The 27,754-nt window shown below is 31.9% G+C and overlaps 4 protein-coding genes across 9 annotated transcripts; 2 read left to right on the top strand and 2 right to left on the bottom strand.

Moving 5' to 3' along the window:
* Positions 1 to 643: 643 nt before the first annotated feature.
* LOC130932577 (oleosin Ara h 10.0102) lies at positions 644 to 1,220 on the top strand. Its single transcript, XM_057862280.1, has one exon. The coding sequence runs from the start codon at positions 781 to 783 to the stop codon at positions 1,198 to 1,200; it is 420 nt and encodes a 139-aa protein (XP_057718263.1). The 5' UTR covers positions 644 to 780; the 3' UTR covers positions 1,201 to 1,220.
* A 1,838-nt stretch (positions 1,221 to 3,058) lies between these two features.
* Positions 3,059 to 5,815, bottom strand: LOC130974025 (uncharacterized). The gene has a single exon (XM_057898748.1). The coding sequence runs from the start codon at positions 5,813 to 5,815 to the stop codon at positions 3,059 to 3,061; it is 2,757 nt and encodes a 918-aa protein (XP_057754731.1).
* Positions 5,816 to 5,983: 168 nt separating this feature from the next.
* Positions 5,984 to 11,909, bottom strand: LOC130974033 (uncharacterized). Its single transcript, XM_057898760.1, has 6 exons — positions 11,681 to 11,909; positions 11,429 to 11,485; positions 7,064 to 7,407; positions 6,665 to 6,859; positions 6,250 to 6,433; positions 5,984 to 6,150 (listed from the first exon to the last, which is right to left on the bottom strand). Exons 1-6 carry the CDS (start codon positions 11,907 to 11,909, stop codon positions 5,984 to 5,986), a joined length of 1,176 nt encoding a protein of 391 aa, XP_057754743.1.
* Positions 11,910 to 22,672: 10,763 nt separating this feature from the next.
* LOC130944754 (vacuolar cation/proton exchanger 5-like) lies at positions 22,673 to 27,438 on the top strand. 6 transcript variants are annotated; one of them, XM_057873258.1, is made up of 12 exons: positions 22,673 to 22,945; positions 23,097 to 23,136; positions 23,621 to 23,878; positions 23,961 to 24,028; positions 24,123 to 24,151; positions 24,539 to 24,735; positions 24,824 to 25,036; positions 25,665 to 25,799; positions 26,321 to 26,437; positions 26,520 to 26,573; positions 26,802 to 26,918; positions 27,181 to 27,438. In XM_057873258.1, exons 1-12 carry the CDS (start codon positions 22,908 to 22,910, stop codon positions 27,292 to 27,294), a joined length of 1,380 nt encoding a protein of 459 aa, XP_057729241.1. In that variant the 5' UTR covers positions 22,673 to 22,907; the 3' UTR covers positions 27,295 to 27,438. The 6 variants fall into 6 exon arrangements, with proteins under 6 accessions (XP_057729241.1, XP_057729249.1, XP_057729285.1 ...); XM_057873266.1 differs by having other exon boundaries at positions 22,690 to 22,945; positions 23,083 to 23,136; XM_057873276.1 differs by having other exon boundaries at positions 22,692 to 22,956; positions 23,083 to 23,136.
* Positions 27,439 to 27,754: the final 316 nt, after the last annotated feature.

Raw genomic sequence — 27,754 nt, forward strand, 5'->3', positions numbered from 1 at the left:
GGAATGATGCACTGTAGAAAGAGATTGCGTGAGAGACAATGGACTATTTGTACAATGTGTACAATGGCTATTGAGTTATGAAATGAACATCTCCTATACTATTTAGAATAACCATCCGAGTACAAGGGATAATAAACATTTTCTCGAAAAATTAATTTAATTTTTGGGTTCACCAAGGATCGAACTCTTGACCTTTCGGATCTAGCGCTTTAATACCATGTCATAATACCACTCATCCCAAAAGCTTCAGCTAATAGAAAAATGTAACACTAATAATTATATCTCTAATACTCCATAAATCTCCATTGTACACATTGTATAAATATTTTATTGGCTACTCATACTTTCCCTTAAGATAATAACCAATTAAAGTGTGATACATTATAAAGAATAACTTACATGTTATTTTAGAGGAGGTTAGGTAAAATTTACCTCGAATATATATATATATATATATATATATATATATATATATATATATATATATATATATATATATATATATATATAGAGCCATACATATCCAATTATGTAACCATGCATATCCTATAGTTTCAACAAAGCCCAACGTGTCAGCAAAGAGTTCAACCCTAATCTTACGTGTAGAGACAAAGGGATGTGCCACATTTTAATCCAAAATAAAATCGACACCTGTTATAAATTAACACACAACAATAATCCTTCATAATACAAACTATATAATATAAATTACGTGCACCCACATGGAAATTAAAGCACCAAACTTACCTAGCTAGTAGTGTATTCAAAATAACACAACCAATGGCAGATAGATATCACAATCACAGTCATCAAGATTCATCAGAGAGAATAATCTCAAGGTCCATGGTTGTGACTTCAGTGATTGAGGCAATAGCAATAGGTGCACCATTGTTGGGGATGATGGGTTTTGGTCTCTTGGCATCATCAACACTTCTCCTTGTGAGTTCACCACTTTTGCTTCTATTCAGTCCCGTGATTTTGGGTGCTACCTTTGTCATTTTGGGAGCAGTTGCTGGTTTCTCTGTGGCTTCGGTTATGGCGGTTGTGGGAATTGCGGCGGTTTCATGGGTTGTAAGAGAAGCTAGGCTTAAATTTAGAGATATGAGGAAGGTTGTTGGGAACGACCCTTCACCAAGAATGAAGGGTAAGGAGTTGGATTATTTTGATAGCCATTTGGCTACTACCTCTAACGCAAAGTAAGAACATTTATAAAAAGATTATGAAGTGTTGTATGTTTATGTGGATCGAGTGAATAAGAGGCAGCACATGGTTTTTCTTTTTCTTTTTCTAAATGTAACACAGCAATGTTTGGTTATAATAATGGATGGTCTTGATTTCGTCTTAATGGATCTTTCTTGTTGAAAAAGTATGCTATTTCTTTTATATATACTAGCGGCTCGCCGCTTTTTTTATGGGATTTAAAGTTAATTATTTCAGTAAATTTTAAAATTTTAAATTCGAATAACATAAAAATAATAATATAGAATAATCATAACAATATAAAAATGTTCAAATTAAAATAATCATATATTACCTATCTATAAACAATAACAATATGAAAATGATTTAATTATAATAAACACATACATCACCTATCTACAAATTTATAAATAACATAATTTATATAAAATAATTATTACAATATTATTTTATCTTTTTCTATCTAATTCAAAGTCATAAAAATAAACAGAAAAATACGATTGTTTATAAAAAATGAGCCATATTTAAAAATCACTTTTTTTTTTGTTTAGGGACTTTTTTTTTAAGTGGTAAACCAAAGTACGGATCTGTATTTAAAGAATCTTTTTTGTGCCTACAAAAATTGTAAAGAAGAAAAATAATTATACTTTTTTTTTGTGATTATATATCAAACTATAAATAAAAACGTTAAGATAAATCTAAAGTAATATCTAAATTTGTATCGAGAAAAAATCTTTAGCAATTCCTCATACATCTTCTTATCAATAGATTCTTGAGCCTTGAAGAACTACAAAATTTAGAAATCAATAAAATATACCATATGCCAATACAAATTTCATTATATTTGAACGAAAAATTAACAATAAAAAATATAAAACCTGCAAAATTGAAATTTCTTGTTTGAGGTTGGATTTCCTACACATGCACAACAAAAGAAGCCATTAAACCCTCTGTAGAGCATTCAAATCTATAAGTATCCGATATTACCTCTATTTTGGGTGGTTTCTTAATCTAATGATAGGTACCTGCAATGTTGTTCTTTATTAACATTAGTTGATTCCGCTCCTATGAGTTTGTTGCTGGAAAAAGAAAAATGTTTAATTTATTATCCGTAGTTTAAAATTATTTTTTGTAACTTTATTCAACATGAGAAACATAATCTCCGTTACAATCTCAGAGTAACCTTTTAATATTTTAGGCATATACTTTTTTCCTTCATATTTTATTGGTAAAAGAAGAACATAGAAGGGGATAGATAATAGGCATATCAATAACATTCTGATTACGATGATTGTGTTACCTTGTATGTTGTTAGAGCAGTATTTCCTTTTTTATCATCTTCCAGAATTGGGTCTTGTCTGTTTTAACCGTTCTTCCCCAGCCAATAGAATAAATTTGAAGGGAATGAACCTATTAGATAACATATGATTATGATTACTAACATAGAAATAGAAGTATGTATATTGAATGCAATTTTGACAGTAATTAATTTAAAAAATTACTTTATTGTCTATTGGTTGGATTGATGCAATTGCTTGCTCATCTTTCCATGCACTCCAGAGATTTTAGAATCCTTCTTCCTGTAATTGATATTTGTTAATATATTTCTAGTATATATATAGTATGTCTTAGTTAATGATAATTAGTACGTACCTGTTGCATAAAACAAATGTTCAAGGTGGTTGTCTTTATCTCCTGGCATATATTGATGAGCTCCTTTGAAATCAAATTGTCTATTAAAAAATTATTAGTCGTTAATCCTCAATAAATTAAAGTTTGTATACATAGATATATATATCAATGAAAAAGATTTAAAAAGATTAAAATTATATGTAGACTGAATTGTACCAAGAAGTAACTACACACACTTACTAAGAACATAAATTACTTGTGGGGAAGGTAACAATATTTCTTTGAAAACTACATTTCTGGTAAATTCTCCACTTGTTCCATCTATTTTTTCTTCTTTGACTAAAATTTTTGTAGTTGACTGAGAAATACTTCGAGACAGAGCAATATATAATTGGCCATGGCTAAATACATGTTTAGGGAGATAGATCCCTACTTTAGGAATTGTCTGTCCTTGTGATTTGTTTATTGTTATTGCAAAACTCAACCTTACAGGAAATTGCTTCCGGATAAGGATAAATGGCAGTCCTGTATTTTCTGTTGTTTTGTGTTTTATCCGAGGCAAGAAAGCTCTTCTTCCACAGTGATGACCGGTTAAAATTTCTACGTCCAACATGTTTTGAAAAGTTTCACGACATAGTAACCTTGTACCATTGCATAAGCCGGCCTTAGGGTCTATGCTTCTTAATAACATCAAAGGTGCACCTCTTTTTACCTTCAACACATGAGGTGGCAACCCGCCTGTAGAAACTGAGTTAAGATATTCTTGTTGATATAAATTATTAGCATCTCCTTCTACTTCATCAAATGAGACTAAATTTCGTTCTTCTCTTGGAAACTGGTTGATAATTATATCATTAAGCTGTTGCACATCATGATTTTTTGGCGTCAATATTGCCCTTTCTACCATGTAAGAAGCGTCCCGCCCATGAGATTGTAAGTTTGGAAATATTTCTTCTATTAACTTGTGTAACGATGTTTCACCCTCCCACGGAATTGCCATATTTGCTCGTATCCGTACAAAGTCTTCATGTATGGTGGGTTCAATTCCATCACCAATGCGCATAAGGTACTCAGCAAAAACATGATCATTAGAAGATCGCATATTTTGTCGCAAATGGAGAATTTTAGTGGAAGCCCATAATTGAGACTTAACTATAGAAGTTGAAATCATTTGTGACTTACTACCTTTCGGTACCACAGGCAGTACTTGGCGGAAATCTCCTCCCATCACCATCACTTTTCCTCCAAATGGCATATCGTTTGCTAATATATCTCTCAGAGTGCGGTCTAATGATTGCACCGATTCTTTATTTGCCATAGGTGCTTCATCCCAGATGATTGCCGTTGTTTGTCTAATCAGCTTTGCAAGATCTGATTGTTTGCTTATGTTGCAAATGGATGATGGTTCTGCATTAATTGGGATCTTAAACCTAGAATGAGCTGTTCGACCCCCAGGCAATAATGTTGCGGCTATTCCTGATGATGCAGTTACCAAGACAATATGACCCTTATTTCTCAATTCTGCAATTATAGCTCTGTAAAGAAATGTTTTGCCTGATCCTCCTGGCCCATCAACAAAGAACACTCCACTTTCTCTTCGATCAATTGTATTCATAATGCACTTGAAAGCGTTAGACTGGTCATTGTTCAATCTTGTTACGGAACACAGGTCTTCCCGGGGTACTTCGACAGACAGTTCTTCTTGGATAACTCTGGGTATCGAGTTGTCATTGTCATTTTCATGAGTTAGAGCTGGCAAATCGTATTGTGTAATCTGTTTTCTGTGCTGAAGGAGTATATCATTTATATCCCTGAGTAGCCGATTTGTGAACACTAAGGCTGTTGTGGTGCTGGTTGACGGATAATCATCCACCATATATGAAAAAAATTCATCCCATAAGCTTCTTACATCTGTAGGCTCACAAAATATTAAGATGGTTGCAAACAACCTTCGTAAAGCACATGGCAATCGTAAAACAGATGCCTCAGCCAAACATTCACGGATGCTACTGTCACTCTCTAACAATCCTCGATGTTGAGCAGATTGCTTGAAGGATGAATATTGGATCCCATTCACTGTTAGCAAGTCATCCCAACTGATTGGTCCTCTGACATTAGATAACAGAATACGCAAATAGAATTTTTCTCCTTCTGAAGGTGATACAGTATAAATTCTACCGATGGATCTCCTCTGTGTCTTGCGCCGACGCCATTCCTTTTCCTTGTTGTGCCAAGTGTAATACTTTGGAATTTCCCTGTACAAAAGATGCCTAGATTGTTGGTCCTCCTCACGATTTAGAGCAAAGAACTCAGTGAGCATTGTTCTAGAGAAATAATCATCATTAAGTATTTCAGGAATGGTTTGGTGATCATAGAAGCTCACTTGATGTTGATTTGGCAAATGAATTTGTAACCTTTCCACTGATGGATACATTCGGTAAAGGTTAAATTTAAATATTCTCCAACATGCCTCTGGAGCAGCAATCCATCTTGCATCAACAAACTGTTGGACCTCGTCAACATTAGAACTGTTGTGAACTTCCATTGCAACCCGGTCTGGACCCTTGTAGCAATATTTGTAGAGATACTTTATACTCTTGATGCTACTACATATCTCAACATTAATATGGCAATCATACTTTAATAGTAGCCAAGGGTTGTACGGAACTACCCATCTATTATCAACCGTGACATTTTGGTTAATTTGTACTGGAGTGTCGAATCGTCGCCTATATTGCAGATATGAGTCGTCACCTCTTCGTGTTTCTGCTGTGAACTCTTTTGGGTAGTTGCGTTTACATTTGCCATTTTTTATGCAGGGTGAAGATTGATCAAGTGTACCGCAAGGACCATGAATCATATGTTTTAGCACAGCATCATGTAGGTGTGGTTCTACTTCTTTAGATGGTATCTCTGCACGTACCAAACTATCATAATGCTCCGGGTCAATTAACTTGTCATTGTTTTCTAAGATTAGCAACATATGTACATGTGGCAACCCTCTTTTTTGAAATTCAGTGACATAAATATAGCTCTTCACCTTTCCCAAGACACCCTTAGTAATTACATCCTCTTTCAGCTGTTCAAATTTGGCTCGAAAAATTCTTGTTGTTAGATCTGCACGATCTTGTGGAGTTTGAACTGGGTTGAGTTATGAAGTTATTTCAGTCCAAGATGGATTGCATGTCATTGTGAGAAAAATATCTAGCTTTCCCTCTTTAAGAACAATCGCCATTCCATCTTCATATCGTTGGGTCATGTCGCGACGGCTACCAATGAACGACGATGGTAATATTGTTCTTTTTCTTCCAACATTTTCTGAAGACAAATATATAGAGAAATATTATTAGTTTTAATAATTATTTTGGGTAATTCTTAATGATTTTCGAAGTAGCAATTAGATACAACAATATTTACCTGCATTAGTTTCTCCTGTGTGCAAAGCATCTTGTAAACCTTGGTATAATTCAGTCCGTAATTTCTTCTGTCTATTTCGAACCCATCTTAACTTTCCGGTTTCAATTTTCACATAGTTATCAACAACATATTGTTGTAGTAGTCGTCCTGCTTGCAATACGGTGGAATGATCATCGGGGCGGATCTACAAATTTTTTAGAATTTGCAAAAAAGATTAGATACATTGATCAATTTTTTGGCATAATTTTATTGAAGTCTATACTGCGTAGGAAATGGAGATTTGTACCTGGAGCATATAACTATTATATGTTCGGCACGATACTTTGCCGCCACTTTGACTTCGGGTATTGATATCCCATCCATGAGTTCCAAATGGAAAAAGAAGAGGATATTGTAGTGGATCGTAATAGCCAACGAATTCCTGAATCCTTCGTAGGCTACCAGCATGAGTTTGCACCTTAATATCTCGCCCACGAATCATTGTTTCAACGTCATCACCAACAATTATGGCTGCTACCTGCGACGCAGTTGAAAGACTATATTGTGGCTGATTAGCAGGTCGCTCTCTAATGACCAAACTACACTCATGTACATCTGACCGTTGTGCAAGCTGGCGAAACACATGGAGAAAAGGATTATACCGGTGTAGCAATTGTTGTAACTTGAAAACTAATGTTTCATGTAGTTGTGTGTTCTCCAGCATCCATTTCTGCAACTCGTGATCAGTATCATATATGTACAGTTGCAAAAACCGTGGCCGCGTGCCCTGATCCGGATGAAATCCTCCTATACTGTGACATATTGAGCCTTGAGCACGAAATGTATATATACCACGACCTGTTATAGCCAGTTGTTCGTCTATGTGTACACCACACGAAGTGAAGGAAAATACATGATTGTATCCACGAATATGTTTTCTAAAATGGTTTCCTTCTGCAGAGGGGTCCAAGAAGATTTCAAGCAATTCCTGAGGAGCATTTACTCGGGGAAGAGAGACTTTTCCCCCATTACAGCACATCTCGAACGTCTCATGGTGAAATAGACGTGCGCTACAGTAATGACATGTCCTTGGGACTGGTAGTGGAGTTCGAATTATTGTTCCATCCTCTTGAAAATTTCGAGCACAATTATGGGATGCTCGAACATTTTGTCTAATTTCTGTACTCGTATTAAATTAACATATATTTGGTTACATTCATAATGAAAATCATAAAATGATGAATTTTGTAACAACTAAAAAAATAGTTCTTTGTTGATTATACATACAAAAAATTACTTCCATTATAGTAGTCATCATAAAAAAGAGATAAGTAGCAATCAAATATTTAAGTGATGTTTCAATCATTTTTCTTGACTTTGTTACATTGTATAATATTGTGATGTTGTTTGACTTTATTTTTTTTAAATTTTGTCATTCAGATGTATTTAACAACTTTAATTATAAATATTTTATTTTATTCTTTCTAAAGATGTTTTTTATTCGTTAAATAAATGTTTTATTCTTTTAATTATAAAGAAATATTATTTATTCTGTAGCAATATAGTTTTATTCTTTTTTTAATAAAATCATTTTGTTTAAAACCTTTTATTCGAAACTGTTATAACAAAGTTAAAATCACTTACGATCTATAACAACATTATATTATTCTAAATGTTTATTATTTTCTTGTTCCATTATATATTTTTGTTTATATGGTAACACTATGTTTATCATGGATTATTTTTTTTAGATTAAATAGTCAATACAATATAGATTGAGTCTGAAATAAATAATTTTTTTTAAAAAAATACTTTCTTTATATATCATAATTTTTTTTTGTATAAAGTTCTCTGTTCATCAATTGTCTTATAGCATTTTTTAGTTAATTATCTTATATAGGATATGACAATTTTTGCCTTTGGCCAAATTTTTTAGCTTGTATGTTTTGTTTCATGTTTTTTAAATGTTTAGATATTACTGGTCGAAATAATACAATACATGACGATAATATTGGTTCATACATTATTAATTCTATTACTTCTAATAATTTTTATTTTGTATGCTTTCGCCTAGAGTTATCATTTTAATTTTTACTATTTATTTTATTTCTTAAAATATATTTTATTTAATCATTTTATGTTGTCATATTTGTGTGAATTATAATAATAAAATAATTCAACAAAATATAAAATTTTTTAAATTAATTTTTTTCGTTTTCGCTTAAGTTTCCATATTTTTCATTTTGATTGGCAAATAAATATTTTAAGTATTATATTGGTTTTTATAGATTTTTTGTGTATAGATTTTAATTTTTTTTTGTTAGGCACGGACACTCTTTTTTTATAATTAGTTCTTGTAATGATCTTAAATAAATAAATTTTTTTACATTTTATTTAATTATTGTATAAAGTCATGTTTGTGTGAATTATAACAGAATGATTCAACAAAATATAAAATTTTTTAAATTACCTATTTTATTATTTTTGCTAAAGTTTACATATTTTTTATTTTAATTGGCAAATAAATATTTTAAGTATTTTATTGGTTTTTATAAAATTTTTTTGTGTATAGATTTTAAATTTTTTTTTGTTAGGCACTGGCACTCTTTTTTTATAATTGGTTCTTGTAATGATCTTAAATAAATAATTTTTTTAACACTAATTATGCTCACACTTAATGTTTACTATGAATACATTAATATGCTAACAGATAAGGATAAAATAATTTTTTTTTATAAATTTATTTACCTATTAAAATTATGTCACAATAGTAAATATATAAAGAAAAAAAAAGTACAATACTAACCAGTTACATTTTCTTCACGTCTACTGTTTTGATCAGATCTATTTCCATGAATTTCTGATAGTATGCAAAAAGAACACATCAACAAAGTTATAAAATTTTTCATTAAATTAAGTCTGTACACTATCAGTGGTAATTGAGAGGTTACTTTTAAAGAAACAAATCATACCAAATTAAATTGATTGGAAGTAATAGAAAACGTAGAATACCCATTAATATCATAATTATTCAAACGCTGAATAACTAAAAAAATAGATAGTGACCGTAAAATACAAATACATGATAGGCAGTTAGAGTTCCTGTAAAAAGTCACCATTTGAAAAAAAATTCAAGTGTAACCGTATAATAGATTTATTAAGTGAAGAAATTATCATTTATTTTTTTCAATGTTATATATATTTATTAAAAATATTTTAATCTTTTTTGTGTATTAAATAAAACGTTTAAAAGAATTGTAGAATATTAAAAAAGATATGAAACGTAAAATTCTATTAGATATTAATTCGACCACTATTATTATAAGCATCTGAATAATAGCAATCATATTATTGGAACGACAATAATGTATTTTAAATGATTATATTTTACGGTGTTTAATTTTTCTTTAGAGATAAATAATTCGTGAATATAAAAATTATATTAAACTGGTAGCATAATAATTATATTAAAAATAGTAAATTTATCAATTTAAATTTATGTAGTGAAGAAATTAATACTTCTGATATATCTATTTTTGATAAGGAAAAGGATAAAAAAATATCAAAAATTTAATTATTTTTGTTATATAGTGAAAAAATTTAGGTTACAATTATATTATTAAACACATATATCTTCTAATATAATTTTTTTTATAATGATGCGATGCGAGAACATTTTATTTATTCTTATAATAATATTATATAGGTCAATAATGGAAGGTTTATTGAATCAAAATTTATGAAAAAAGAAATTACTATTAATTAAATAAATATACAGGAGTTCTATCCATATTTATTACCATTTAGTCTATTACTTGAATCAGTTTTATTTTTATTATGAGTATCTAAATATTTAAAAAATTTATTATTAACATGAAAATAATGTATGTTGACAATTTAAGAGTACATTCGATAGATAAATTACAAATAAATAGTACTAAGAGTACATTAACATAGAGATATTGTAGAAATAATTCAAATTAAATGGCAAATTAAATTGTAGAATTAAAATTTAAAAAATACCAGAATTATCTACTAAATTTTAATAATAAATATATTATTAAACATTGAACATATATATTTTTTTATAATAATACAATTATAAAAATTGTTTGGCAGTATAATATTATATTAAAAAATTATTAAACTATTTAATAATTGAGATTATAATTATATAAAGTACATTAAGACAATATAATAATATCTATAATAATATTATTTAGGCCAATAATAAAAGATTTATGGAATCAAAATTTAAGAAAAAATAAATAATTATTAATTAAATAGATATATGTATAAATATATAGGATTCCTTCCCATATTTGGACTGATTGGGAACGACAATAATATATTTTAAATGATTATATTTTACAGTGTATAATTTTTCTTTAGAGATAAATAATTCGTGAATATAAAAATTATATTAAACTGGTAGCATCTATAACTTATAATATTGAAATAGTAAATTTATCAATTTAAATTTATGTAGTGAAAAAATAATCACTTCTGATATATTTATTTTTTAGAAGGAAAAGTATTAAAAAAATATTGAAATTATCAACTAATTTTTTTTGTTATACAGTGAAAAAATTTAAGCTACAATTATAATATTAAACATATATCTAATTTAATTTTTTTATAATGATACGGCGCGAGAAAATTTTAGGACAATAATGGAAGATCTATTGAATCAAAATTTATGAAAAAATAAATTACTATTAATTAAATAAATATACAGGAGTCCTATCCATATTTATTACCATTCGATTTATTACTTGAATCAATTTCGCTTTTATTATGAGTATCTAAATATTTAAAAAATTTATTCTTAAGATGAAAATAATGTAGGCTGAGAATTTAAAAGTACATTCGGTAGAGTACAGTAACATAGAGATACTGTAGAAATAATTTAAATTAAATGACGAACTAAATTGTAGAAAAAAAGTTAAAAAAATATACCAGAATTATCTATTAAGTTTTTTTTACAGAATAAGAAAATTTAATAACAAATATATATTATTAAACAATGAATATATATATATATATGTTTTTCTTATAATAATACAGTTATAATGATGTAAATTACATTTAAGATAATATAATAATATTATTTAGGCCAATAATAAAAGAGTTATTGAATCAAAATTTAAGGAAAAATAAATTATTATTAATTAAATAAATATAAATATAAGATTCCTACCCATATTTGGATCGTTTGGTATATTACTTGAACCGGCTCCGGTGTTATTGTGAGTATCTGTATATGTAAAAAATTCATTATTAAGATGAAAATAATGTAATTTGATAATTTAAGGGTACACTCAAGAAATAGATTATACATAATTGGTACGTACTAAGAGTCCAGTAACATAGATATATCGTAAAAAATAATTTATATTAAATAATAAACTAACAATATAAATTTGTTACTGAGAAGTATAATTTAGAGTACCTGATATAGAGTATTGTTGAGGAGATATATTTGTGATATCTTGTAATGGTGTTGCCATGTTAGTTGGTCCACTTGATGTATCGATTTGTTTTCCTCGTCTAATACTCTCTCGGTAACTGGCACGCCTTCTGGCAAGGTGTTGCTGCCTCTGTTCTTCACTCATATTTTGTCTTCGTTGTATGGCATAGTCTTGCCAAGTTCGTCGACCACTTCCACGTGAATCTTCCATTGGTATGTTGTCAACTATAATTAATCAAAGAAACATATAAAAACAATTATACACTTTTATTTAATGACAAAAAATAAATTACAGAAGATTTTACATTATATTTAGGCGAAGTGAGAAGAATGCAGGAGAAGACAGAGGAAAAATGAAAGAAATTTTTTCTATTACGGAGAGATATGGAGTAACCAGTGAAGTGAGAGAGATTAAGAGAAAAAATTGGGAATAATACAATTGACGGAGTAATTGATGTGAGAGGAATTAACTGATGCAGTAGTGGAGAATTAAGTAGTAGAATTTTGTAACTGATGCAGTAACGTGATGTGAGAGAAATTAACGTGGAGAAGTTATAATGAGGTGAACGTGGATGGAAATGGAATAGCAGAATGCTGTAACTGGAGCTAGGTTACTAAAAAGGATAAAAATGGAAAGAAAAATTGGACACCAAAAATGGGTTTTCCCATTATATATTGTTATAGATGTCACTTGTAAGTTGCAAGTTTTTTCTAGTAATCTCCATCTCACGTATGAGTTAAGCTTTAAAATAGTCGTAAGGTAGCGTTTGGTAGAGAGACAGAGACGGAAAGATTGAGATTGAAAGACAGAGATTAAGAGACAGAAATCGAAATAAATTTTAGCATTTTGTTTGGTACAAAGTGAGAGACAGAAATTGAAATAAGAATAAAATTCTAATTTAATTTGTAAAAAGGATAAAATTAGAATTAATTAATTGAAATGAGAGTATTTTAGATATAAAATGTTATTAAAATTTTAGTCTCTGTCTTTAAAAATTTTAGTCTCTTGTGTTTCTATTTTTTAGAGGTATTGAAATTTTAGAGACAGAGATAGAAATTTTAGTATCAGTTTTTGATCTAACAAATATAATACTGTGTTTTAGTCTTTCAATCTATGTCTCAGTATCTCAAAACAAACGCTATCTAAAAATTACATCCAAATTTTAAAATAATCTTTAAAATTAATAATTTTTCAAATTTGTTTTTAAAATTATACTCCGAGATTAGACTCATAATAATTCTTAAGTCATTTTTTATTCATCAAAATCTTAAAACGACGTAATTTAAAAAAAAAAAAATTTAACGTAGACCCCGAATTCAAACCAAAGAAAAAAGATAAAAAAAAGCTTAGCGCAGAACCACTCCTCACCCCATCCCATTTCCAATCCCAATCTATTCCTTTCCCCCTTTTCATTCCCAACTCTTTTTTTTCTCCTTTCTCATCCCATTCTCAACTCCTTTGGTTCCTTTTCCTATTTCCATTCCCAACTTCTTTTCCTTTCTCATTTTCAATTTTTTCTTTTTTTTTTCTTTCTCTTCTATGCTCCCAACCTTTCTCCTTTTCTTTCTCTTTTGTTTCTCCCAACTTTTTTCCTTTTTTACATATATACTTTGATTGTTGTTGTTACCGCTAGATGAGGCTCTTTTATCTTTTTCTTATGTGTTCCCAACCTTTCTCTTTCTCTTTTCCTTTTGTTTCCCCCAACTTTCTTTCCTTTTTACATATATACTTTGATCGTTGTTGTCGCCATTAGATGAAAAAGTGAAGGTGAAAGAAGAAGAAGAGTTAGAGAGATTGTTACTGTTGCGTAACGAAAGTTGAGCGACAGACAGAGTGTAAGAGGGATGATAAGAGTGAAAAGAGTAGTGTTTGAGATTTTATTGATTTCAGAAATTTTGTTATTAAATTTGTCATTTTTTTTGTTTGCGGTGGTAGTAGTTAATAATAAGAAATTTTGAAAGAATTTTTTGGTTTAAGACAAACGAGTTAGATGTTTTAGAATGAAATTAGTTGTATGACCTGTTTAATTAGAAGAGAAAAGAGAAGGGGGTTGATTATACGCTATACTTTTTTTTTTTATTAGGGGGTTTATGGTACGCCTTTTTTTTTTTCAAAACTTTTTTTTATTAGAGGATTTATGGTACGCTTTTTTTTAAAACGACGTCGTTTTAAGGTTTTGATGAATAGAAAATGTCTCACGGACTACTATGAGTTTTGGAGTGCAATTTCAAAAACGAATTTGAAGAACTATTAATTTCAGGAATCATTTTGAGACTCAAATGCGATTTCAAGAACTACTTTAAAATTTAACTCTCTCATGTATATATGTATCAATATTATTATTAAATACATTAACAAAAAAGATGGTTAGGGTTCATTAAAAAGAATAATAACATAATCAGCAAATAAAAACAATCAAATTGTATTTAAAAAGTTTGAATATACAAATTGTATTTAAACATAGTTTAAAAATTGATAAATTAAATTAGTGGCTTGAAAAAATATTAAAAATCTTAAATTTATAAAAGAAATTAGTTTAAGGATTAGTTTCGTTTAGCATTAAGATAAATCACTTGGTTTAAATTTATGTGGAGCAATTTGGAGAAGATGAATTTGGTTGGTCACATACATAACAGGGACATGGCAACACATTAATTTTAAAAAGCTGGATACCAAAAAACAGATAGTATATTAGACTCGTATATTAGACTCAGTAGAGATGATAATACGTATTTGAGATCGAACACGAAAGAAAAGTTTTTTATGAAGACAGTAATAGAATGTTTATGGAAAAGACGTTGGCTGAAGTAAAAATAGTAATACATAGCATTTATCTCAAGATCATTGTCGATTTTTTATTTTAGAATTATTGTTGAATATTGGACAACAAACTGACACGTGAGTTTACGATTTGTATAAAAATAGACATTTATTATATATGTTTGTATGAATTGTTTGAGTATGTCTCTTATTACTGTGCTATATATATATTGTCTATAAAATTCTCTATTATTTATATGGATTGTTTGAGTATATCTTCTATTATTGTGTTATATATATTGTCTATAAAATTCTCTATTATTTGACTAGTGTATGTGAATTGTTTATATGTTTATATTGTGTACTTTGTTTATGTTTATTGGTTTATAAATGTGATTATAAATTGAGGTGATTGAGAATTGATTAATAAAACTTATGCTAAATTATTTAAGGGTTAAGTTCGATTTTGGTCTCTAACGTAAAGGTCGAAAATTTGTTTTGTCCCTAAGTTTTTTTTTTCAAACAAAATCGTCCCCAACGTTCATACTTGTATTAAAATGAACCTTTCGCACCAAAAATAAAATTTAATGATAAGTTTGTCCTTGCGGTTTGTCTCCCTTAATTTTTATTCCTGCGAAGAACACTCTTACTCATGAAGTAACTCATAATATTCCTTAAAACACTTGAAAACTGAAACGTTAGTGTGAACCTTCATACGTAGGTGCGAAGAGGGTGTACAGAAAGGATTGTCGCCATTAGGGGAGTTATGCTGCAGAATCGGTGTGCTGTGACATTGGTGAGTGATCTTCATCACTGCAACAACTGATTGTCCAGGTACGATTACTTTCCATCCCTCAAGCAATCACGTCAACTGTTTACAACATGTTGGGGGTTTGCAGTTCATCACCATGTTGCTCTGTTTGAGCATTTTGGGGTTGAATGCTGGCTTCCGAGTCTGTTGCTATAGCTAGGGATTGTATATATGTGTCTTAGTAATGTATTTTGTTGTATATCAAGGTTGACTGAGCAGAAGATGGTGTTCATAAACATGAGGGTGCATCATGGGGTGCATTCGGATATGAAAAGGGGATATTTAAGTACTTGAAGGGTCAAAGTACAATTATCGAGGACATTGACGGCGATCGTTGGTCTGTGTTTGAGGCCTATGAAGAGCTAAGGCAGTTTGGGTACTTGCAGGCCAACATTGTAGCATTGTGGTATAAAGATCCAAGCTTGGGTGATTTGGAGACTAGCCTGAAGATGCTGAAGGGTGACGCAGAAGCAATCGAAATGTGCAACATTGCTGGGTTACGGGGCTTGGTAGAGTTGTATGTAGTTCATGATGTGGGCGATGCGGAGCCGTTTCCGGAAGCGGATTACGTTGATGTTGGGGGAGTTGCTGAAGAGGGAATAGATGATGGGCTTGGCTTGGTTGTTTTCGAAGGGCACGGGACTGAGGCAGCAGAGGCAAGTGGAGAACCTAATAAGGGAACCAAGGGTGGAGATGAGGGAGATGAGTTTCAAGTAGATGGAAGTTAAACCAGTGATGAAGACAGTGAGGACCCCGAGTATATGCCATCTGATGAGGAGGGGGACAGTGCAGGAGACTTTCACTTCACTGATAGTAAGGAGGATTATGAGGGTGATAGTGGATTTGATAAGGATAATTCTGTGCCCAAGGAAGCTACTGTTGGCAAGGAAAAGGGGAGTGGGATAAGTCAGTTTAGTGAGGAGGATGGAGCAGATAGTGATGAGTTGGAGATAGACCACATGATTGGTGGAGATGAGGGGGATGATGATGATGATGCTGAGGATGATGCCGATGATATATCGGATCGTGAGGGTCAAAGGTTTCCATTTCATAAACCTTTGAAGGATATGAGAGCAGCTATAGATGGGAGGTAGGAACACTTTATGCATCCAGATAAGAATTTAAGGAGACTGTGCTGGCTTATGCAGTTCATACGGCTAGGAGCATCAAATTTAAGAAGTGTGATTTGGTCAGGGTTAGAGCTGTTTGTCAAAAAGACTGTCCATTCTGGCTCTATGCACATAGGGTTGGAGATGAGTCCACCTGGCAGTTAAGAAGCATGAACCTGCAACACACCTGCATGCAAACACACAGGGTTGGGATACTGCACACTAAGGGGCTTGGATTAATTATTATTGTGCTAAGCTTCTAAGGGCCAATCCAGGTTTATCGGTCAGCTTGAAAGTGTTTAGGAGCCCAAATCTTGCCCAGGAGGTCCAGAACCCTGAATTGATGAATTATTGTGTATTCCAGAGATTGTATGTCTGCTTCAATGCATGCAAGAAGAGATTCCAACATTGCAGACCCTTTATCAATTTGGACGGGTATTTCTTAAAGACTTCTCATGGTGGCCAGTTATTAACTGCAATAGGAAGAGATCCTAATGACCAGATCCTTCTGATTGCTTATGCGGTGGTTGAAGCTGAGACAAAGGATTCCTGTGTTTGGTTTCTGAGACACTTATCTGATGATTTGGGTGCTGAGAAAATTGAAAAGTGCACATTTATATCGGATCAGCAGAAGATGAACATTAACTTTATATTATTTTTTGAAGTTTATGACTTACGGTGAAGACTATACTAATTAGTTGGGTTACCTTTCTGAGGCAGCGCTTGTTACCAGCTCTTGACGAAGTCATTCTAGGGGTGGACAACTGATACTGCGTGAAGCATCTCTATAACAACTTCAGGAAAAAATTCCCTAGATTGGAGCTGAAGAATCGAATGTGGAGATGTGCAAAGTCTACGCACTGGAAAGATTGGGAGAAGGAGATGAAGTCAATGAGATTGAAGAATGAGGGTGCATTTCGGCACTTGAACAGCATTCCACCCAGGTTCTGGTCCCGTTCTCGCTTTTCATTTTATTCAAAGTGTGACTCCCTTGTTAACAACATGAGTGAGAGTTTTAATGCTGTCATAATTGAGGCTAGAGAAAAACCAATTTTCATTATGTTAGAGGACATTAGGGTCCATATAATGACTAGATGGGCTGTCAATAGAGATAGGATTCAACTGTACCAGGGTAACATCATGCCAACAATTAGGAAGAAGTTAGAGAAAAGGAAAAAGTATGCTAGGGACTGGAGGCCATTTTGGTTAGCTGCTAGTAAGTATGAGGTGATGTGTGGGTTAGACAAATTTGTTATAGATCTGTCTACTGGTGAGTGTTCCTGTAGGAGGTGGCAGATGAGCGGGCTACCCTGTCCTCATGCCATTAGCTGCATAACATTCAAGGGTTTGGACTTGGAGTCGTTTGTGGATGACCATTACAAAAAGGATGCTTACCTGAGGTGCTACCAGGAAGTGATACATCCTCTGAACGGGCCAGATCTGTGGGAGAGATCCCAGTATGATGATGTCATGCCACCACCATATCGGAGGCCAAGTCACAAGCCAGTTAAGAAGAGGAAGCGAGGACCAGGAGATGAGGATAACAGAAGCCAAACTCACCTCTCCCGTAGGGGCCAAACACAGCGGTGCTCTAACTGTTGTGCTTTAGGTCACAAGAAATCAGGTTGCACAAAGCCTAACAAGAAGGTATGTTCCTTTCTGTTATAGTGTTCAGTTTGGTTTATATTAAATTGTGTTAAAAAGGTTCCTAATTTTTTTAACACAATTTAATATAGAAGGAAAAGCTTCCAAGATTGAAACGGTTCAATCGAGCCAACTTCTTCTTCTTCAACACCAAAACCGGTTCGGATAGAAAGAAGAGAGAGAAAAAACCAAAAGCAAATCAACATGCATGTACCTCTCTCTCATCCTTTCTCATCAAGCTTCATCAATCCGAGCCTTCCATCTTGACTTTGTCCCCAAGAAAAATTTATGATCCTTGATGAACTTTTGATTCTTGACAGCTCCATCTGTTCTATTTTTGCTTCTTCCTCCACGTAGCTACAGTAGCTACCTTCTGTGATGGATGAACAAAAAGTAGAAACGAGCTTCACCTCAGAGATCTTCTTCTCTGACCGAAACAGATTGCTACTACTTTGGACATGGAGATCTTGAAACTTCTTCTCCACATCTTGCCTTTAGTGGAAAGAAAATCTTAGCCACACCATACTGTAGATCTTCTTTTTGCAAGAGCCATCATCACGTTGGCCGCTTGCTTCTTCCTAGCTTCTCTGCTTCTACCTCTGATAGCTTATTCCACCTTCTTTCTCTGATGGAAGTGACATACGAAAACAAGAGAGAGAAGAGAGAAAAGAAAGAGAAAACTTTGGAAGTAATGAGTGAAATTAAAATCAATTAAAACCCACTTTCTATCTCCAATGCATAGTAACATGTGAGGCAATAAAAGCAATCAAATCAATTTCAACTTTCTTTTTTCTGTTAATAATGTAATTAAACCAAGTTAATTAAATTTAAATTCCATCAAAGAGGGGAGTGAGTAACCGAACCAAACATACTCTACTCCATTCTTCTTTCTTTCAAATTTCGGACCCATGATGATGTTAGATCAAGAGGAAATTATTTTGGGCTTCTCATTAGTTCCTTGGCCCAATCAACACAAGAATAAATTTAGCCACAATGTTTAAACATTTTATACCAAAGGCTGAATATTTTCTCAATATATTGGACCATGGTATTTTCAGTCCAATAATTAAATCTGCACATTTGCAAAATTATTAATCAACAAAGTAAAAATAACAACTTAATAATTTTACAATTAATTAATTTTAAATAATATTTTATCATTATTATATTTTAAGTTTTTCAAACTTAACAATGACAATTAAAAATTTGATAGCTGTTTTATTGCATTCAATGAATTATATGATAGAAACTATAAATTCAACAGTGATAAACTATTTATTTTAACAAGTTATTATCCTTTTTCATTTTTGTGGGCTTTGGATTTCTAAAAGAACGGAACTTCTGAAATGGTGGGTGTGTTGATATCTTGCATAACCTCCACTGTAGGATTTGATTTAGGGATATCTATATAGTTTTGGAACGGAGACTAAGAATGAAAGAAAGAGACTAAGTGACATAGATTGAACTAAGTTTAAATATTATATTTGGTGTAAAATGTATACAATTAGATTATATCTCAGTATTATATTTAGTTTAAGATGAAATTAGAGACTGAAATTATTGAAGTTACTAAAATATTTTTATTTATACTTTAATATTAAAATAAAACCCAAATCCTTGTGATTTAATTTTCCTTCATCCCTTTTCTCCTTTATTATGTCCTGGAAATGCTTGTGCAATAAAGACCACCTCCATTCAATTTAGCTGCCAGCAGCACCGTAAAAGTCAACGTCGAAAACGACCCCCTAGAGCACAGCACGTTACAATGGTTGTAACGCTTCTCAATTGTGCCGCTAGAGACTCTCGGGGATCGTGATTTTTTGTACCGTTTCTTCTTATGTCGTTGGAAGTGGCCACCCTCTTCACTCTCCTTATCCCTCTCCCTTTCTTCGCCATTGCACAACTCCTCGACGAGTCCAAAGGCCTCACCGTTTTTAAATCCCATCATTGACAACTCCTCTCAAATCCATATGTCGTCACAAGTATCATCAGCTGTCTTTGACCCTGTCTCCTAGCACCCAAATTGCAATCGCAGCAATCCGTGCCGTCACATCTTCGATGTTGGCGGCTCCTCTTTTTGCGCCACTATCTCCTCCTCCTCCTTCTTTCTTTTTCTTTTTTATCTTCTCTTTTTTTTCTATTTTGATTTTGAGATATGTTTATGATGTTGTTGTTGTTCTTGGTATTATTATTATTGTTGTTAGTGGTAATGGATTGCAAGGAGGAATGATGGTAGAAGTGTGATAGTAAGGGTGAGAAATTAAGTGGGGTTAGATGGTGAGAGGTGGTGGTCCTAGCAGCAATGATAGGGCAGATGAGGTGGTAGAAAAACTGAATAAGCCCTAATTAAATTTGTATAAAAGATAAACATAAAATTATTAATTTGAAATAAAGGTATTTAAAAAAAATTATTTGTTAAAATTTCAATCTCTATTCTTAAAATTTTAGTCTCTTGTATCTCTATTTTTAAAAGTACGGAAGGAATTGAAATTCTATTTTTTAGAACTAAAATTTTAGCTCCAATTTTTAGTCATTAAATATAATATTAAATCTTAATTTTCTAATTTTAGTCTCAATATTCCAAACCAAATGCTACATATATGTCTTGCTTAGAAAGTGCACTAGATTTAATTATTATTATTATTATTATTATTATTATTATTATGGATCATACACTGAGTTTAAATTCTAATTGTAATTAGAAAATAGTTATATAGAACTCGAGAAAAAATAGAGAATATATGTTATAGTGTAACAACAACAAACAACAATAATGTCTTGTCCTACTAGGTGGAGTCAACTACATGAATTAAACGATGCCATTGAGGCATTGAGCTCTATCATGTATCATGTCTACAAAGAAATCGTTTACATGTAGATCTCGTTTGACCACCTCATAGATGGTCTTCTTAGGTCTTCCTCTACCTTTTATTCCTTGTCCATTTTTCATCTCATCCACTCTCCTAACTGGGTGTTTTGTCGGTCTTCTTCTCATACGTCCAAACCACCTGAGACACGATTCTACCATCTTTTCCACAATAGGTGCTACTCCAACTCTCTCCGTTATATCTTCGTTCCTTATTTTATCCTATCGCGTATGACCACTCACCCATCTCAACATCTTCATCTCTACCACACTCAGCTTATATTTGTGCTCTCCTTTGGCCGCCCAACACTCCGTACCATAAAGCAAGCATAGACGGTCTTATAGCAGTGCGATAGAATTTACCTTTAAATTTTAAAGGCACTTTTTTGTCGCATATAAAATTAGATGCACTCCGCCATTTTGACCAACCCACTTGGATCTTATGATTTACATCCTGTTTAATCTCTCCATTATCCTGTATGATGCATCCAAGATATTTAAAATTTTTAATTTTTCGTAAGATGTTTTCTCCAATGTTCACCTTTATATTAGGATTTTCTCCACTTATGTTACACTTGCGGTACATAACCGGTCCAGTCCCAAATTCGGATAAAAGGAGAGAGTTATGTTAGATCTTCGACAACCAATATAAAACAGGGTCGAATTTCCATGACATGTATGGTGTAACTTAAAAAGGAAAATTCAATGTTTGCATAACCTTCGGTTTTTATGTCCCCAACCCATTGGTCTTGATTGAAACTTCGGAAGTGGGAAAGAAGTGAAACAGTACAGTGACGGAAAAAAAAAAAAAAAGGAAGGGGAACAGTGTTTCTTTTATATGGGCTTTGTCGATTTAGATTGTTTGACTTTTTGTTTCCTGTATTTGTTTGATCGTCTCTGGGTTTTGTTTGGTTGTTGGAATTTGGGGATGGGCCAGTGGATTTGAGCAAAATCTACTTAATTATGCTAAGCATGTAAATACAATGTCCAGAAAAAAAGTACGTAAATACCAAAAATAAAATGTTAAGCATGTAACCAATTTAAGTCTATCAAATAGTTTTTTTATTATTAGCTAAGGGCAAACCCAAAAAATGAAATTTAATCTAGCAGACAATTAATTTTTAATCTATCAGATTAGAAAATACTATAAAAAACCAAAAAAACAGTTTCTTCACTTATTTAAATAAATATCAAAAATTTAAATTTTTTGTACATATAATAATTCATGGGTCAACAATTTATAATACACGAATACTAACATTAACATAGACACATCACATATCAACACACAAATTTTAATAAAATTTTTATGTGTAAAGTTTACTAAAAATTTGTCAATTAAATAAAATTTAATATTTTATTTACTATATTTTGTATTAATAACTTAGATTTAAAATATAGAATCTAATACTTAAAGTAAAGGAGTTAGAATATAAAATTTATAATTTAATATTTATAATTTAAGATTTAAAATTTAAACTTAATTCAAAAATTATATATTTTTTACTTATTTTAAAATACATTAGCATTCCGCATTCGTTCTATATTTTTATTTAGACAGTCATATTTATTTTTTTATTTTATTAAAATTAAACTTATAAAATATTTAACATACAATTTTAAGATAACTAAATTAAACATTTAATTAATGTAAATTAATTGAAAATTAACCAGAAGCATATAAGTTTCAGCATCCTAAATTTGATTTCCGTTTTTAGGAAAGTATGATAGCGTTTACTTCAATGTGAGAAACGTGTCTTCGTTCTTCCAAATCAAACAAGACGAGAAGAACAAAAAAGAAAAAAAAAAAAAAAAAAGAGAAGATATTCGATAAACGGCTGCAACAAAGAGAGAAATGAACTCTCTCCAAATTCTTTAACGAACCCACAAAAAAAACACACACACACACACACACTGAAACTGAAACCGAACTACTTCACCGTTCAACTCTTTCTCTCTCCCAAAAAAGAAAACGAAAAAGAAATTCCAAAACAATCACTTCGTATGTTGTGGAATATATGGAATCTCGAGTTGAAGTGAAACAACCAACACTGAAGTAAGATCTGGGTACATCAAATTTCCTTATTATTTTTTTTATTTGACCTTTTTCTTAGTGTATTTTTTTAGAAAGGGAAAAAAAACTAATTTTTTTGGTCAATTACAAGTTTTTTGGTCTCTTTCTCTAATTTTCAGTCTCTGCATTGTAGTACATCCGGATTTTCAGATGACTTATCTGAGACTCGCAAGGTGTGTTCAAAATTCATTCTGATTACGCCTTTGATTCCTTTTTTTATCTTTAGGAATTGGGATTATAATTTTTTCCCCAAAATAGAAAATGAAAGAAAACTTAATTTTGTGGATATATTATATATGAATACGGGGTAATATTTTTTTTGTGTGTGTTAGATACAGTAAGATTTTTGGATTTGTACTTTTTTTTTTTTTAATGTGAGTTGCATAAAACAATGTGGGAGATCTGCAATGTTCATCATTAGGAAAATGATGGCTTTTATAGTACAATGATTCAAGTGCCAAAAGCAACATAGATTTAGTCATCTTTTTTCTTTTCTTTTTCCTTTTTCTATTATTAGTCAAATGTTTTTCAAAAGTCAAGTTCAGAATTCCAAAGTAGTGTGCTATTGGAACTTCTTTGCTTACAAACTTAGTGTTCATATGCAACATTCTTTCGATAATCGATCTAAAACTTGATGATACATTGTCCGAGTACCAGATGAATTCTTCGAATGGAAGGCCAACAAACAAGTTTGAGGATCAAGTTCCTTTTAGCCCTGAAATAGCTTATCACCAGCCAGAATCTACTATGGCTGCACGTGGATCACATCCCGGAGAATCGCTCACTGTTCGCAGCGAAACATTGGGGGGCATTATTTACAGGAGCATACGGCTTGTGGTTTTCTCGAACAGACTCAACTTGCTTATGCCTTTTGGGCCTCTTGCGATTCTTGTTCAGAAATTGACTGGTCATCATGTGAGCTGTAGTTCATTAAATTCTTTACTTACCTGCATTTTTGGGTAAATATCAAATATTGATTTGTTTAGGTCAATTGCAGGGCTGGGTCTTCGGTCTTAGTTTACTGGGGATAATGCCTCTGGCAGAGCGGCTCGGTTATGCCACGGAGTAATGTTATATTGTGCTCTTTTTTTCTAAAGTTTTTCTTATAGTTTTTTACTTTTCATGGTTGCTAATGATATGCTTTTCTTGGCTTATATAGGCAACTTGCATTTTACACTGGAGATACAGGTATGCAATTTTATAAACAGTTCCGATAAATTAACATTTTATCTTTGATCTTCTTCTAAAATCAACCCAGTTTTGATGCTGAAATAACTTAAAACTGCACTATGCAATAAAATTATGAAACATTCATAACTTAATCTTGATACAAGTTATATCTAGATACCTTGAACTATTAATGTAACAAGTTTCCAAAGTTTTTTGGCAGATATTTTGTAACATAGGGAATAATTATTAGGACAAGTCTCTCTTAATCTTGATTTAAATGGTATATTACATTTGAAAATACTGATTCCTGTTATTCACTTTAATCATACAATGTGCATTTATTTTCTCTCTGTGATATCTAAGTTATGGTATTTTATTTCCCACTTATTCCATTTTATCTTGCAGTTGGGGGTCTTTTAAATGCTACATTTGGAAATGCAACAGAATTAATAATCTCGTTATATGCCCTGAAAAGTGGATTGACACGAGTAGTCCAGCTTTCATTGCTGGGTTCAATTTTGTCAAACATGTTGCTTGTGCTTGGATGTGCATTCTTAAGTGGTGGTATTGTTTTCAGCAAGAAGGAACAAGTATTTAACAAGGTAGACATGTAATGTGTCCGCCTCTTTGATTTTCTTCCCGATTTTCATTTCATAAAAGAAACTGTAGCTGATTCAAATTAGCATTCAGGCAGCTGCTACGGTGAATTCAGGATTGCTGCTTATGGCAGTTATGGGCCTACTTTTTCCTGCTGTTCTTCATTATACACGAACTGAGGTGCACTTCGGGAAGTCAGAACTGGCGCTTTCAAGATTCAGCAGCTGTGTCATGCTTGTGGCCTATGCTGCATACTTATTTTTCCAGTTGAGAAATCAAAGTGGTCTCTATATCTCTGCGAACGAGGTTGGTGGAATTGTTTGGCTTTTGCTTCCTCGGTCACTCTATTATATGTTCATGTACAGTATATGCTAATGGCGTGCCATGTGGTAGATTTGTTTGAATTAAAGTACGGGATTATGAGACAGGGACTATTTAGGATAATAATATATATCTCGAACAGAATGCAGATTAGCAGAGTCTATATATATGTTGCTGACTAGTAGAATTTGATTTGTTCAAAATAACTGTCTCCGTTTATCAATTCACACTATTTGTAATATGTCCCAATAGATATGTCTGCCATTTCTGATTCCCTTAGGGATTAAAATTCACACCAAGATTTTTAAGTTTGGTTCATGTTTTTATTCCTGAGGAATTATTTTGGAGAAGTTTTCATCCAGGTTTTCCAGGGATATTAATATCTGAAAGACCAAAGAAACCTGTGGATGATTGGCTAGCTAGGATTTTTTTTCCCCTCATCACTTACTTGTACAAGTAAAGAGATTTTTCAGTTTTGCGATTTTCTTTAATCTTCTGCACTCATCAAGAGCTTTTGTAATATGTTCAATGTTCATTATTAGGATACAAGTCATGGCTTGGCTGGGTTTTGCTTCTTGTACTGACATAATAACATCTTGGCTAACCAATTTAGGAAGAGAGAGAGACAGGCGACAACTCAAATGACGATGAATCTCCTGAAATTTCTAAATGGGAATCAATAATCTGGCTTTCGGTTATGACTGCTTGGATATCAATTCTTTCCGAATATTTGGTTGGCGCTATAGAGGTGGATAATGTTTCATGTTTCCTCTTTCACATAGCATTTAGCTGTTTGAGGTTCTTGTGTTTCTTTTTTATTGCTACCCGAAATATAACACTCATACCCTTTCAGAGGTACAGAAACTCAAGTAGATTCTCATTTGAGTTTATAAGTTTGACTGATAATATAATTATTACTTCCTTGTCAAAGAAAAAAGAAGAAGATAATATAATCATTATTTAGCATATCATGTTTTATGTATGCATGGTTGTTAGCATATGATGCTGTTGCATTGCCATTCATAATTTGATGTTTTTGAAGTAAAATCATTTTCTCTATTTTAAACTTGAGTTACCCTTAATCCATTCAAATCACTCTAAATGCTTGATTTGATTTTAATTGAAATGTCATTTTGTCTTGAGAATATTTTACAAGAAAATGACTTTTCTTAGATACCAAGTATTTTAAATGAATGAAAATTTTCAGTACTTTTCTCTTTAGAAATTTTTTATGAAATTTACATTTCTGTTTGATCAACTGTATAACAGGGAGCATCTAATTCATGGAACATACCAGTAACATTCATTAGTGTCATATTGCTTCCACTGGTGGGGAATGCAGCAGAACATGCTAGTGCTATCATGTTTGCCATGAAAGATAAATTAGTGAGCTTTCTTCTCTTCACTTCTTCTGCTCTTCCTCTAACATTAATATAACTCTTCAATTTTATAATTTTACTCCTTTCAGGACATCTCCTTGGGAGTAGCGATAGGGTCGTCCACGCAGATATCTATGTTCGTTGTAAGTATTATTGTTGAATTATTTGTCAGGGTAGCAAACATACATTGCTTTCTCTAAACTTTTGCCTGTGTTTGTGTGCTTCTGTTTTGTGGAAGATGCTGCAATTTTTGCACTTGGATTAGGGTATTTGGAGAAAGATCTTATGATGTTGAATTTCTGTATTAATATGATTTCGAATATTCTTATGTTATTTGGTTCCTTGAAGTTTTTCTCTGTTTAACTGTGCAGATACCATTTTGTGTTGTTATGGGGTGGATAATGGGGCAACCATTGGACCTGAACTTTCAACTTTTTGAGACTGCAGCACTATTTCTAACTGTTATAGTTGTTGCCTTCATGTTACAGGTTATTTTCTTCCTTCCAAGAGAATTTAATTTGTAAACATTGTCAGCCTAAAAAAGTTTTACACACGTCCAATCATATATCGACACATAGTTTTGACTCACTGCCACTATGTCAAATTTGTATAAATGAAAGAATCTGATTGGACGACGGTGGAAAACTCTTTTAACACTACCAATGTAGAGAAAAAAAACTATTTATGTGGCGTATCGTGTGATGTTCGGAGCTTACAACGACACATGGTAAATTATTATTGATTTTGCAGGAAGGAACTGCAAATTACTTCAAGGGGGTAATGCTTGTGCTTTGCTATCTGATAGTAGCAGCTAGTTTTTATGTACATGTAGATTCCAATTCTGAAGACCAGCCTGTTCCCTAACGAGATAAATTCCATTTTATATTACCTTATTATTATTATTATTATTAGAATTATTTTTCTTCCTTTTTTTTTTGTGGTTTGGGAAATTAGGTTGTAAAGGTTTTTGTTCTGTTAAACCTGATGCAAATGTAATGAGTTAATTCAGTTCCTCTTTCCACCTTTTGGTTTTACTGAATAAATGCATATTATATGAAACTATGAAAGTACAGGAGTAATTAAGAAATAAAGGTAGCATACACCATAAGCATTTTCTTTACTGAACTTTACCGGCAATTTTCCATCTCACAAAAAACTTCCGAGTCTTAGCTCTGCATCGAAGAAGAGTTATGGACTTATGGTGAGGATATTTTACTAGAGGTTTCTATTGAGATAACAATCAAAATGGTCTCTCAGTCTTAACCCGATAATCAAAATGGTCTTCCGGTTCGATTGTTCTTGAAACTCAAACATGATAACATTC

This window comes from Arachis stenosperma, chromosome 1 (assembly GCF_014773155.1).
Source record: "Arachis stenosperma cultivar V10309 chromosome 1, arast.V10309.gnm1.PFL2, whole genome shotgun sequence".
NCBI classification, from domain to species: domain Eukaryota; kingdom Viridiplantae; phylum Streptophyta; class Magnoliopsida; order Fabales; family Fabaceae; genus Arachis; species Arachis stenosperma.